This window comes from Halichoeres trimaculatus, unplaced genomic scaffold (genome assembly GCF_033239565.1).
Source record: "Halichoeres trimaculatus isolate MK-OKI-2021-1 unplaced genomic scaffold, fHalTri1.1 fHalTri1_scaffold_18, whole genome shotgun sequence".
Lineage (NCBI taxonomy): Eukaryota > Metazoa > Chordata > Actinopteri > Labriformes > Labridae > Halichoeres > Halichoeres trimaculatus.
The window spans coordinates 9,539,044-9,553,336 of NW_027437196.1; the positions used below are offsets into that span (position 1 = coordinate 9,539,044).

General features: G+C 42.5%; 1 protein-coding gene across 5 annotated transcripts in view; it reads right to left on the reverse strand.

Moving 5' to 3' along the window:
• Positions 1–14,293, reverse strand: part of pou6f2 (POU class 6 homeobox 2) — a 100,869-nt gene that overhangs the window by 30,265 nt on the left and 56,311 nt on the right. For all 5 annotated transcript variants that reach the window (XM_074693191.1, XM_074693193.1, XM_074693188.1 and 2 more), the window contains one exon: positions 11,791–12,122. In XM_074693191.1, the coding sequence (XP_074549292.1) occupies positions 11,791–12,122 (332 nt within the window). The remainder of the gene's footprint in view (positions 1–11,790; positions 12,123–14,293) is intronic.

Below are 14,293 nucleotides of genomic sequence, written 5' to 3' on the forward strand. Positions count from 1 at the left end.
GGAAAAAAAAACTAAAACTCTGGCAGTTGTTAGTTTTATTTTGAACTTTTGTTCATTTAGTAAAAATAAATCTTAAACTCAGAGAGAGTTGCTTGTGTTTTATTTTGGACTTTTTGGGCAGAGTGACTGTGTCTTTGATCAAAATGATCTTTCATTGTTAATTGAAATTTTATGTATCAAAAGTAGGGATGGGTACCGAATACAGTACTTTTATAGGTACCGACCAAATTCACGTAAAATTGAAAGGTACCATGTATAGGTACCTAAACGCATCATTGTGACTGTAAGGGAGAGGAAGAGTAGGTGATTTTCCATGCTGGCCATGAACACAGCATTTCCAGGTTATATATTGAAGAATAAATATGCTAAATTGAAAAAATTGAGATTTTATCATTAAACAAATTGATATTTTTTTACCACATAAACACAAAAAAGTACTGAAAATTGGTACTGTTGAGTACCACTACCAATTGCCAGGTACTGGGCATCGGTATCGTATCATTTCAAATGTGAAAGGTACCCATCCCTAATCATAAGTAACCAGTGGTATCAGTACTTGGCATAGATGAGCACTCAAGAAGTACTCATACTGGTATTTGTTTGAAAAACAGTGGTATTGAACACCCCGAGTTTTTTGATGCTTAGACTTCAAACTGGGATTTCAGGAAAACACTTTAGGGGGAAGGAAACAGTGCTATGGGACATGCTGAAAACCTGATGTAAAAGAGCACCCACCAGATTTTATGCAAAAAGAGCGATCAATCTATCTTACCTGGTTTCAAATCTATGACCAACTGAAACTTAATATGCAAATCATAACGCTGGTGCCACAATGGGCTCTGTCAGCTTATTTAAAAGTGCAATCTGCCACTGCTAAAAAGCATTATTACAACAAAGGAACAATCTACCAAACAAAAATTGCTTTATCTTTTGTGATAAGTTTATATCAATAAATGATGAAGGAGAATGAAAGAGTAGAGAGATAAATGTCACGAAAAACTGGTTGGTAATGCTTAAAAGCTGTAAACTCCTCAATGCCTCACAGGATGTTGTGCCCCAAAAAGGGCTGATTTTTGGTATAAGCTGAGGGTTTTAAGTCTCTGAACATGGAAAGTAAATAGAAGTATTGTTTCTGAGGATAATGCACTTCATCTCTGGAACAACCTGAAAGTTTCCCCTGTTGATCCGTCCCCTCCTGCTCTTTTCCCACTCCGGAGTGAATGTAATCAGCTGTGACATGAGAAAACACGTTCTCTGTCTGTCAGGACTCTGCAACTCTTCCGCTGACAGTGCCCCCCTCCTCTTCCACCTCCTCTCCCCCAAAACGGCCTCTCTCCTACCTCCCTGCCTCCACTCCCCTCACATCCGCAGTGCTTATGAACATCAAAATGCCATTAGGCCCTCCAAAACACCTCTGGTCCCTTGGTTAGCCGGGCCTCGCACTCCGGTCGTGCACTTTGAGCCCTCCGAGCGCCTGCTATTGCTCACCGCTGGGCCTCTGCTGCGGCCGTTGTGAAAAATAAACCCGAAAAAGAGACATTCTCGGGGAAAAATATTGGGAAGTGAAAGACGGATAGAACAACTGGGGCAGATAACACCCGGCGAAAAACACAATAACCCCGCATCCGGTGACAGTGGGACATTGTAATTGCTTAAGGCAGAGGGAGTGAGTGTGGATGAGGTGGCATGCAGGGTGCTAATGGAGTGATGTCATACGAAACGCCAGAATGACAGCTAGTTAACTGAGAGGGTTTGGCTGATCAAATAAAATGCATTAACTCCAGGAAATGGATATCGCGGGCCGCCTCAGAAATGGCCATATCTAATGAGGCAAAATGCAAATGAAGGAGGAAAAGAGTCGTGAAAACGTTTAAACTAACTATAAAGGCGTGATGGAGTGCCGGACAGTGGCCGTCAATCTCCCCGCTCATTACCTTCATGTGAAATTAACAGCGGCTTTAATCATTACATAAAATCTGCTTCAGCCCATTTGTTGATAATTGTGAGGCGCGGAGGTTCAGAGTGGGTTCTTTGTCATCAATCACGGCAGCAGTGTATTTCCTCTGCTTAGGGGACACTCTGGGAGTAAAAATATAAGTTATACTACATTCCTCTTGCTCTATTCCTCTTCCTGAGGAATGATCTATAATATTTAGCTGTTTCCAGATGTATTAAATTTGGTGATTAAGTATCTGCTGGAAAGTGCTGACCACTTCAGCTCATGATGTGACATATTTGGTGCAGTTATTTCTGTGCCGTACAAGTGTTGGGTCGGAAATCACAGCGGCGTAAAAGTGGTGTTGCAGTAAATCTGCTCTGGCTGTGACTGTAAAGTGGATACCTGGCTTTGCTTTCGGTCGCTGCGAGAGAACGAAAAATAAAATCATTAGAGTCAGGAGATCAGACGATAAAGAAATTACCAAGACTATTATTCTGCTGTATTATCAGAGCCCCTCTTTGGCCTGGGATAAAATTACCTCAAATGTTCAATATGTAATAAAACATATTCCTCGAGTTTCGCCGCTCTCTTCCTCCGTCTTCCAGCCATTCGTTTTCGTTTAGGCGGAGATGGCGTCTCTTTTCACTCTGCTGTTGTTTGACATATAAATATAGCATTTGAATGACTTTAATATCCTCCTAATCAATGTCCAGTGATCTTTTGATGTCCTCAATTCAATATAGGAAGGGTCATCCATGCCGCAGCTTTATAAACACAATAAAGGTAAATGATTACTCTCCACTGTGGTGTCCAAAAATACGGCCAGTAATGAAGAGAAATGGAGGAGTTTGAGGGGGAGGCCTGTCATGTGTCGTTGGCCAACTCTAAGCCCAAAGATTAATCACGAGAGAGGGGCTCTGTGGCTAAGATGTGGTCACCCTTGATCGATAAATCCGCCCTCCTCCCATCTCTACACATCCCTCTGATTCACCTTCTTTCTCTCTTTTTCGCCAAAACGTACACAGTAGTTGCTCGGAGCTCAATCAGCATAAGTGGGGAGACAAATTGATGACATTTACAGCTGTATTTGTATTGATTTTCATCTTTGGAAAACGCACAAGTTGAGTCTATTTGCAAAGAAAATGTCAATTTCACATTAAAAGTCTTGGAGAAATCAGCCAGTTGGTGAAAGAAACGGACTTCCTGTTAAACTTTAGGACACATTTTGCAGGGATTTCAACTATAGATTGCAAAATACAGCCCAGATTTGGCTTAACCACGACAACACTGTGGAGAAGAAATTCTGATAATATTCTGCAGGGACCACAAATGGGACTTTTGACTTGGTCTACGAGGAGGGCATAATGCAATAACATTGCATTAGAAGGGTCTTTTTACAGCGTGGCAGCGCAGCGCGGCTGTATTCCTCGTGTGTGAACCTGGTGCTCTGTTTGCGGTCACTAATGGGCATCAGAAATTACAGGCAGTGGAATCGCGCCCCGCGGGGGGACTGGCCTCCTCAGCGGAGCGGAGCACTTAGACAGTGTCTGGGAGCCTGCTGGAGGAGGAAGGGGGGAACTCAATGTCATAGCCCTGCCTCATAATTAAAGAAACCCTATTCCTTATCCACTGTTAGGTGAGCCCGGGCCTGGTGCTCCATCTGAGGGCTCCCCTGTGGGTGTCTAATGCGTGTTGCCCCCAATGTGCATGTGGGCTGATCAGGGGGAGCGGTGTCTTTCTGCTGGGCGTCTGAGCTGGGAGCCCTCTGCCCACCAGAAGATTAACAGGGCCAGGTTTTAGAAGAATCACAGACCTCAGAGAAGTGAAGAAAATATAAACTTGGTGAGGCCTGAAAACCAGAGGAGGTAGTCTGTGGGCGTAAATTTAAAAGCACCTTCGCAGTTCTCTGAAAGATCCTCCTGAAATATGATAAAATTAACTTTCTCCTGATTTATGAATTCAAGGCTCATCGTTGGTCCTTAAGTCTGTAGATTCCCTTCCTGCCTAATCCCTCATTTGAAGTAAATAAAAGTAGTAGAGCTGTCATGGTCAGGTTGTTTTCCTCATCTAGCTCCCATGCTTTATAATTATTCATATGAAATGTGCTTCTGTTGATGGGCAACAGTCTTATTTTCTGCTTCAGTCAACAGTGCACATTTGTATTTCTAAATTGTGGAGCGCTTGTTATGTAAGGCAATTTTCTGCCTTCTTAAGAGCCGGATCTCCTGTGCATTAATAAGAGGCTGGGCTGAGCTGCAGGAGAGCTGAGGGGGGCCGTTCATGCTCTGAACCACAAAGCCCCGAAGCTGCAGCAGCAGACATTTACACACGCAGTCTGCCACCGTGTGCCAGTCATACATATTTAAAAGTTTGATTTGGATACTGTCAATTTAAGACAGGTGTTGTTATGAATTATTGTTGGACGAGGAAATCCTGCAGTTGAGGTGTGTTTGGATTTTCAGCAACTTTAGAGGAAGAACTCAATTGTCCTGACAGCGCAACCACACCCTGTTGAGATCTTTCAACACTTGTGGTGTAACTTTTTTCACACTGTTTTACCACTTTATCATGTTTCCTATCATTAATTTGTCAATAATTAAGCTTTACAATGAAATTTAAAAGTTGGAGAATAACAAATCTTTTAATTAACAGCAATTTTGCCTCAGAGTAGAGTAAAAAATGAAGTAATATTGGATCAAGTTTTGGGGATGGGGATGTTTTGGGATGTCTGTTCACTTTTCTGGCCCATTTAAATTACTTTTAATTGATTAACCATACAAAGCCCAGTGTTTTGTGTATTCATTTTCTATCAGCAGTTGATGTGAAACCAGATAAAACACATTGATGAGTCTTTGTGGACATAAAATCCAGGGAGTTGCACTTGCATTTTACGCATCCACCATGTCTCAGGATGCTTTTTCGTTGCAGCGATGGGTTTGTAAAAACACACAACATAAAGTTGGTAGTGTTCCATTACTCTGAAGTTTAAACTCAATGAAACTTCTTTTTTTAACTTTCAAATGCACCTTTTTTGGATGAGCATGGTTTTGTTAACAAAATGTGTTCAAAAATTAGAAATTTGATTGCATTATTGAAAAGAATTTGTCGTTGAAATTTTCACTATTATTTCTTTTTATTTTTGATATTTTATAATAGTGAAAATTGACTACATGTTAAAAAGTAAATTATGTAGAGACAAAAAATTTCCTGTGGTTCCAGACGATCACAATTTCCTGGTTGATCACAATCACTGATCTTTGAAAAGCTTGATCTGCCGATACTGATTTGGGCCGATACTTGTTTTTATTTTGTAACTGACAGCATACACCTTCAATGTTCCAATCTTATTCTATTGAAAATAATTGAACAATATCTGTGAAACAATAAAATCTTTATGTTTAACTTCAACAACCGATAAAGTGTCCTGAGTTTTAGGTCTCAGAGCAAAAAGCGACAAAGGCTAGCTGTCAGACCTTCCTGGATGTTTATAAGATCAGTTTCATATGAAAGGATGGACCAAAATTAAGGAAATCACCGATTGATGAGCCAACCAATAGACTGGTGCATGTGTAGATGTCATGAAACTTTTTTATATCACAAGTTTGAGGGATAAAGCTATGAAATTTCCGTACTTACAAATATATGTGAAAAAAAAACCCCCAGAAACTGTCATTTTTTGAAGGTTAATGGCACTTTCAAGCAAACTATGGTAGTAGTTGAGACAGAAGTCAATACATATTATCAAAACTTGAGATATTAGTGGTGATATTGATGTTAAACAAACAAAAAACTTCAAAAATGCCGATATAGTATGTAAAAATATAAGAATATGTCATGGTGGACCTGTACAATGATAGGCCTTAAAGGGTTGAATGAATTTTAAAGCATTAAAAATGTGTTTTGTGATGTAAAATCAATAAGTTTATTTCCTGATTATCAAATGAAAACACATTTTCTTTGCATAAACTCTCTGATCCCTCCATCCCTCACACACACCACACTTGAGTTATGACACACACCCCAGATAATGGACTCAACTTAAGCGTTGCCAGTTTCATCGGCGAGCCCCCACGATGAGCCATTGGCTCCACGTTTAAGCATGTCATTTTAATTTTGATTTAATACTCCGCTGAACGTCCGACGCCCGTTTTGCTAAATTGAATAGACGTGGGGCCGATCTGGAAAATCAATTAATCGATGTGCAAGGCTCATTTAATACACATGTTAATATAATGGGAGCGACGCCCACAGCCCATAAAAAAAGAGAGACATTTGGAGCAAATTGGACAGTGGTGATTTTAACAGCGGCTGACATAAGTAAAAGTGCACTGCAGCGGAAAACAGTGACATGAGTGTCTGAAGGGGCCTCAGCTGGAGACAAAAGCAGCAGAGATGGGCCCGAGACTTGAGGAGGATGGTGGAGCGAATGGGAGGGGGGAGGAGAAAGGAGGAAGAACAGCGAGGAGGTGAGGAGAGATGGAGAGTGCAGACAACCGGGCCTCTGAAAGGCCGTTGTGGTTGGCAGCCGCTGACCTTGGTGACGATGGGTTTTCACCAGAGGCTTCTAATGAAGGCTGATTGCCGGGGAATAGTGAGGGAGCCAAGGGGGAGAGAGGGGAGCGGGTGGGGGGGAGTCGGAGAGAGTGAGAAGAGAGAAAGGGAGAGAAAAGGATAGAGGAGAGGCTCAGGTAATTGCAGCACTTGTGGGTCTGAGGCCCTGCGGTCCTGTGATGTCGGGGTGCAGTGGGGAAGAAGAGAGATGTCTGTGGACGCTTTGGTGGTAAATTGTGGAGCACGGGGATAGGAGGCAGGCCCCTAGGCTGTAATTACCCCTATGAGTGTGCGGATGGAGAGTGGACAGGCCCAGTGTGGGGCTCTGACAGCGATCAAGGAGACGACTGCGGAGGGGGAGTAGAGACAGACACACAGACAGACGGCAGGAGCCTGGCTGAGGAGGAAGACAGGACGTCTCCGTCTCCGCCAGGCCGCCTGAAAAACCAGCCAGCCAGACACTGGACCAAGGTCAGAGGCTGTTAGCTTACACACAACATGCTGGTGACAAGACAGCCGTGACAAGAGCAGCAGAGGCAGCGTGGTGTTGTTGAAGTTCTGGATGGAGGGCGACATGATGTGGGAGGATTTAGGAAATAAAAACGACTAATTAGATGAAGGATCCGAGAGGGTGAGGTGAAGGGGCTCCGCTGGGTGGCGTAGCAGGGACAGGGGGGTTCTTCTGGGGCACGACAATCTGGAATAAGAGCGTTGATAGGCTGGCCTAAGCTTCCCTCTGCCACGGATCAGTATGTGCTGCCTCTCCTCTCCCTGCCTGCGCTGATGTAACTCACTGGAGTGGCAAATTACACCAGACCTACAGCTGTAGCCCGACATTATGATTAATTTGATCAGTAATTTCTCCTGTTTTTCATTTTAATCGCCGCGACCATTCTGCTGTGGCAGGTCTTTCAGATCTAATTAAGATCAATTCCGGTGTAACAGACTTGGCGAGCGCCTTTACCCCGTCAAATCCCTGAGCTCTCCGGGCGTGGAGAAAACCCGCGGCTCTAATCAATCAACTTCCAGCAAAATCCAAGCGGGCTCCTGCAATCAGCCCATTAACACACTTAAGCAAATTTTATAATCTCCCTTCGTCTATTTGTCATCACTGTGGTGGCTATTTCAGGCAGCCAGAGGCCATGTCTCACTGTACTGTGGATGTGAAGGAGCAGAGAGGGTGTGGAGACGGGAGACTCTCACTTTATTTAAGCACATCAGCTGCAGTCCCTCAGAGCTCGGCTCACTGTCAGCTGAGGGGTGTGATTTGTGTTTTAATCAGGATATTAATGAGCCTATTAATACATTTTGTCCCACAAATTAAAAAGCACCAAACACGAGGGATGTAATGAATGCTCTGGATTCATTCCCACGAGAGGAGAATTACAATGGGACATTAATTGGAACATAATGAGTGTTTGTCTCTGGAAATGGCTGGGTGGTTCTGCGTGTCTCAATAATGACAGGAGGGAAAAAATGGTGCTTTCTAATGCAATGCTGATTGTTTTATGGTAATTACATGTGTGAAACTTGTAGGGCTGCAAATGACGATTATTTTAGCAATCCAATTTTTTTAGTAATCGATTAATCTGACAATTATATTTATGATTAATCGATTAATCGGAAAAAAAAGGATAAAATGCATAATAGTGAAATTCACAAAACCAAACATGCGTTGTTTCAGTTGATGACTATTGCTTGCTTAATGATACATACAAAGAAACAACATATTTGAACATAATTAAACTGACCAGCTGCTACATTGATAAATATAAAAAGTGATACGAATGTAGTGTCACTTAAAGGATCAACAGTTTGGGCAAAATAACAGAAAACATATTTTAACGTCATCAGATTAAGAACTTAGTGGGCCAAAAAGGCAAATAGATAAAAATGTTTCCTCAATCTTTTCATCTGCAGGTCAAACAGTACAACCCCTCTACCCTACCACTATCTATAGCAGCTAACGCTAATGCTAACGTTGCTTTAATGAACTCCTTGTAGTTTTCAAACATCGTGATGATTTAATAAAAAGATTTAACGAGTCCTAAAAGACATACCATGCATTTCACAACATATAAAAGGAATGTATGTGGGATTTTGTAGCTTCTCACCTCGCTGTTAAGCTCCCCAGCTCGTCATCGATGAGCCCAACATGTTTGCGCTTTAAGTGCTGGATCATTGCAGTCAAACTGCCGTGCCATCCAAGGTCCTTTTTGTCAATTAACACGCTGTGTGCTTTTACTTAGTGTGAAATACTCCCAAACTGTCATTTGTTTCCCTCCCCTGCTGGCTCGGCTTCTCCTCTGCCACGCTGATCTGTTTAAATGTGATGCATACAGCCCCACAGCCCTGGTAATCTACACTCCAGTCCAGTAGGTGGCGGTAATGCAGCTAGTCGCCAACCACTAAATAATTGGACAAAAAGGAAGAAGACAAATAAACTGAAGACAAACTAATACAGTTATGACGTAGCACAGTGCATCGATTATGGAAAAACGTCGTCGAAGCCTTTACTTGTCGATTTTAATCGATTTTATTAATTCATCGTTGCAGCCCTAGAAACTTGGAAATGCCATCCTTCACTCGTTGTATTATATGCATCTTCCTACATTAAAAACTTATCCGATTTAACCCCTGAGTTGCTTCATAGGACTACAAAAATCCAATCACTGAGCCAGGCTGAGGAGAGAGGCGTCGCTGCTCTTTAAATCCCATTCCAGCCTTGAGAGGGTGCTGGGGCTGCGGCCTGTCCTTGGGCGAGCCCCTCGCTGGGTGACACGCTCTTTGAAAACACCAGCACTGACCCAGAGAAACTAAACCTTTTACGGCCATTCTGCCTCCTCCACACACACATGAACACACACACACACACACACACACACACACACACACACACACACACACACACTCCATAATCCTATTTGATGAGGCAATATCTTAATGATACCTGATGTGGCCCCTTTGGCCCCCCTCAAGGGAGGTCTGTCCTCAGTCATCATAATCAGCCCTGCTCTTCTTTTAGAGACAATCTCTATAAAGCTAAGGGTCTCAGTTTGATGCGCCGTCTTTGTGAGTCTCACAGAAACAGATCCACAAACAAAGTCGCAGCAAATCAAACAGAAAGTAGACAAGTTCAGTCTTGTTGTCCAAGTTTTCAGTAAGTCGCCTGATGCAAGCCTAATGTGAGAAACTGTTTGCTGGTCAGTCGCTCTTGTATCTGCAGTCAGACTGGACAGAGTGTTTGGTGCGATGTAGCAGCTAGCCCTTGGAGCCCATTAAATCCAGAGGCTGTTTTTCCTGCTGAGTCTCACTAGGCCGTGACAGGGCCGGAGAGGGCTGCAAGGGGGGAAACAAATAGCCCAACTCATCCTGGCCATAAAGAAGGTTGCACCACAACCCAATAAGGGTCTGACGCTGATGAATGTGACCGGGGACAGGAAGGCGACCCTGGCCGGTCTCCACCAGAAATGAAACCACAGGGATATAAAATAGGTTATTATCGTCACACAGTGACAGCCAGACGGACAGAAGGGCGGAGATGGATGGACGGACGGAGTGACTAAAAAGGAGGTTGAGTAGGAAGAGCAGTGGAGATTAAGGGACTGATTGCAGGTGGGGAAACTCAAGGTTAGATAAGCTAACTTGAAGCGTGCTTCCTCTGGTTTGGAGTTTGATGTGCTCAGGTGCTTTAATGCATCAGCCACAAGATGCATATTCTATTACCTCAGCACAGGCCTCTATTCAAATTCATCCACTTGAAGATAAAGCTTTGTGTTTACTCCTACAGCAGCCTGTTTTCTGAAGGATGTCCTTCCCCAATTACACTCCATTAATGACACCATTTAGCTGCACACTTCAGCTCTTTAAGAGGAGACTGACCGGAATCACAAGTGTGTGGAACGCTCCGTTATTTAACCAGAATATATGAGACTAATTCAATAGAGTGTACTAAAGATCTCTGAAGTTTTTTATTTGTGTTGATGAAAAACTAGAAAATTGAGCTAAAATGTAAAGAAATTGATCTTCGTTTGATACTAGATTGGTGCAGCAGTTGATAATGATAGAAAACAGGAGGTATGCTAACATAAACCTGCTGTTTCTTAAGTTTTGAGATGACAAAATGACACTCAATTAACTAACACATACAGAATCTTGAGTTTTAAGTTTAACAACACAGTTTTTGCATATTTGACACAGTTTACATGTGTTATCTGACTCTCTCCAGTATTGTATCTATGAACAACAGTCTACACGTCTAGATTTAGGGCAGTGGTTCCCAAAGTAGGGGTACCAAGGTGTAATCAGCTAAATTTGCAGAATTATCTTGGGCCTCTTTTCTTAAGTTTTTAAAATTTACATCTAATTGTGGATTGGCCTATTAGTGTATCCCCTCAACAGTGCGTCTCTGGTGTTTGTAACTGATATTTTGGGGGTGCGCTGAAAAGTTTAGTTACCCCTGATCTAGAGCACCTTCTGATTGGTCAAATATTTGCATGTTGTGTGTGAATTAAAAAAGAAACCCTGGTCAAAAAATATGAAGCACATGTGGAAGTGCTAAAAACTGCAGTTCCTTGAGTGTCCACTTGAGGCTGGCTGAAGAAACACCGGAAACCACATACACACCAATTAAAAACAAAGCAGATTTTTACAGCAGAAAAAAACATGTTGACAGCCTGTCTCAAAAATGATTTAGGTCTTAGTGCTTCACTTGTCTATGGTGAAGGTCTTTTTTGTCTCTAACTAATTCCAAAGTTACTAAACTTAAGAGCTCTGCTAATGTGAGAGCATGGGTGACTTGACTAACAGATAAGCACCCTGTAACTGTCTGCAAAAAGGCTTAAGTCCTGCCTCTTTGCCTCATCCTAAATCAAACAAAGCTGATTGTGTTCAGCATTCCCAATATGTCGGCGATATGCTTCAAAACTCTGAATCAGAAACAAAGGGGTGACATCACGAAGACTACACCCATGTATTATACAGTCTATGGTTTGGAAGCATGAAAACATTAAAAGTTTGGAAGTATCAAAGTGGGATTTAACCAGGAAAGCAATCCTCAGTGATAACTTTTTGGGTCATTTTGTTATAAGGAGAAAATTAAAAACAAACTTTTGGACATGCACAATGAGACTGACCCCTAAGTGACCACCACCACCCACTACACTGTGCACTACACTGCGCACTACACTGCGCACTACGCCAACTGTGCCAAACAGGAAATCAGACACCAAAGCGATCAAAGTATCCAGTCAAAAACATCCCTTTAGCTGAAAATATTGAGAGACAAAGATTTAACTCACCGGCAGAGGCATGGGAGGTGTGACGGGTGAAGGTAAGCTGCGTGCCGGCGACTGGTTCTGCCGATGTGGCGGGGACTGCTGTGGCTGTCCAGAGGTGGATGAGCACGCCGAACCTGGAGATGGCACAGACGTCTGCTGCTGGCTGGGCGGGGTCATGTGATGCTGGGGTGGCAGCTGGTTCTGGCTGTGGGGGTGGGTTTGTTGGTGATGGTGGTGGTGTTGCTGCTGCTGTTGCTGCTGCTGCTGATGTTGCTGTTGCTGCTGCTGGTGGTGCTGCTGCATCTGTTGAAGCTGCTGCAGGTGTTGGAGCTGGGAGTTCAGTGATGAGGTAGCTGTTGATGAAAGAGAAGCGAGTTGTCAGATTTGTGACCTAAATACTTCAAGAAGAATGCAGCAAACACAAATGAGTGGACCACTGAAATGTTGGAATATGCTCACACCTCGGATGGAGAGACGTGAACAGAGAGGTGTGGGATGCAAAAGCTGCATAGTGAGAGACATGTAAATAACATGGAGCCACAGAGGGGTCCTCTAGGGTTTTTAGTCTGTATGATAGAGTCAGGGAATTTAATTTAAGCTAGCTGGAGGACAAAGCTATCAAGCCTGACTGATATAATTGCTCTCTCTGGAGCCAAAAGACTTCACTGTCAATTGGACAATGTTAGAATCTTGGGTTTAATGGCTTAAAATCTCATAAGAAAGAGACATCCATCTTCACTGGAAGACTTCAGAAATAAACCCATTAACTAATTGGATTCAATAATGGGCTGCCATTAGATCCTAATTTCAACATTCAAATGCTTATAAATTTACTAGACGTTGGAGGAAAATGGTTAAGACTCAGGCTGAGAAAGACTGCAGCAAAACACTGCAAAGGGACACAGAATGTTCTTTTTTAGTATGTTCATGATGTTTTTTATGAAAGTATTCTGAAAATCAAACCACTCAACTCAGATTAGGTCTCAGGACCAGGTTAAAAACAACACCAAACAGAGTCGAAGGCGGAGTTAACTGTTTGGCATCATCAGCAGCAGAGAAGATTTGGCAATTTTTCACGGGTGCAACCCACATACTTGGTTTCAGATCTTATAATCATCGTTTCTGCAGTGTATACAGTTAGCAACAGTGCATATAAGTATAAATAGTTGCACTTATAGTTGAAGTTATTGCGTTATCTGTCACTAATGTCACAAATCCAGCACCACAATAGTATTCTACGACGTCATGCTGGATTTGTGACATTACAGATAACGCAATAACTTCAACAGACATCACAGACAATTATTTATGGTAAGTTTTTTAACTTTTTTTGGACATTTTTCAATCATACGGTCTAAGGCTTGATCCAAGCTCCTGCAGTCACAAGCTTAAGTATTATTTAGCAAGACACTGAAGCCCAAATTCCTCCCGCTGTTGTTCAGATGTGTACACCGTACCAAGCCAACATGTTGAACACTGATTGGAAATGAATGTGGCGACCTAGAAAATGGAAAAAGCCAAAAGAGGAAGAACTGCTTTAACTGTTTCACTGATGTTCTGGGTTTGGCTAACAAACTCCAGTTCTTTGTATTTACTACATCTTGTATACTGTGCCATCTCACATGCATTCAGACAGGCGGTTCCCAAAGTGGGGGTTGGGACACACTGATGGTGGGGGTTATGAAATGTCTCCCAAGATCCAAAACTATTTAAAGTTGCATATTTCATCTACCATTGTGAAAGTATAAACAAAAACAGGGATTGAATTTAATATAAATTCATGTAAACAGGGTTTTTTTAATCTGTTTTCAACATTTTTTTTTCATTGCCACAAGAGCTTTGTGGTGACTTAGCCAGATTATCATCAGTATCGATACACAGCATAGACGTTTTTTGGCTAAATTAAAAATATGAAATCTTTTTGTTTTTTGGGTTGGCCCATTAGGGGGTTGTTGGTCTCCGACACTGCCATTTTGGGGGTCATGAGCTGAAAAGTTTGGCAATTCCTTTGTTAAGGGACTGTAACACAACTCCCAAGTTTGGCAACTGTGTGCAGTGTTAGATCTAGGCTACGTTCAGATTGTAACCTTTATCTGCTTTGTTTTTGACAGTCTGAACAGCTCAAGTCACATTGAATCTGACATTTTTAAACCAAAACAGGCCACTTTCAAATGTGGTGCTGAATTGGATGCATATCTGTTTTTTTTTTTTTAATGTGACTGCAGTCTGAGCAACCACGTCGCCTTTAATATGACTTTGACGTCATTCTGGAGCAGAAGTCAAGCTCAATGAAAACAGACATGGAAGAAAGCGGCGATGGAAATGGAAGGGCAGAGAGAGGAGCGCATGATGAAAAGTGAAAGTGAAACTTCAGTGTGTGTCTGTGTTTCTGATTGTGGAGAGTTGGGAGAACAGGCATGGATCATACAGGCAGCAAAGCTAGCCCAAATATGCGGCTACACTTCAGAGAACAAGCCCCAAAAACCTGGGGCCATGTTCGTTTGTGTAAACACCGTTCTGTAAG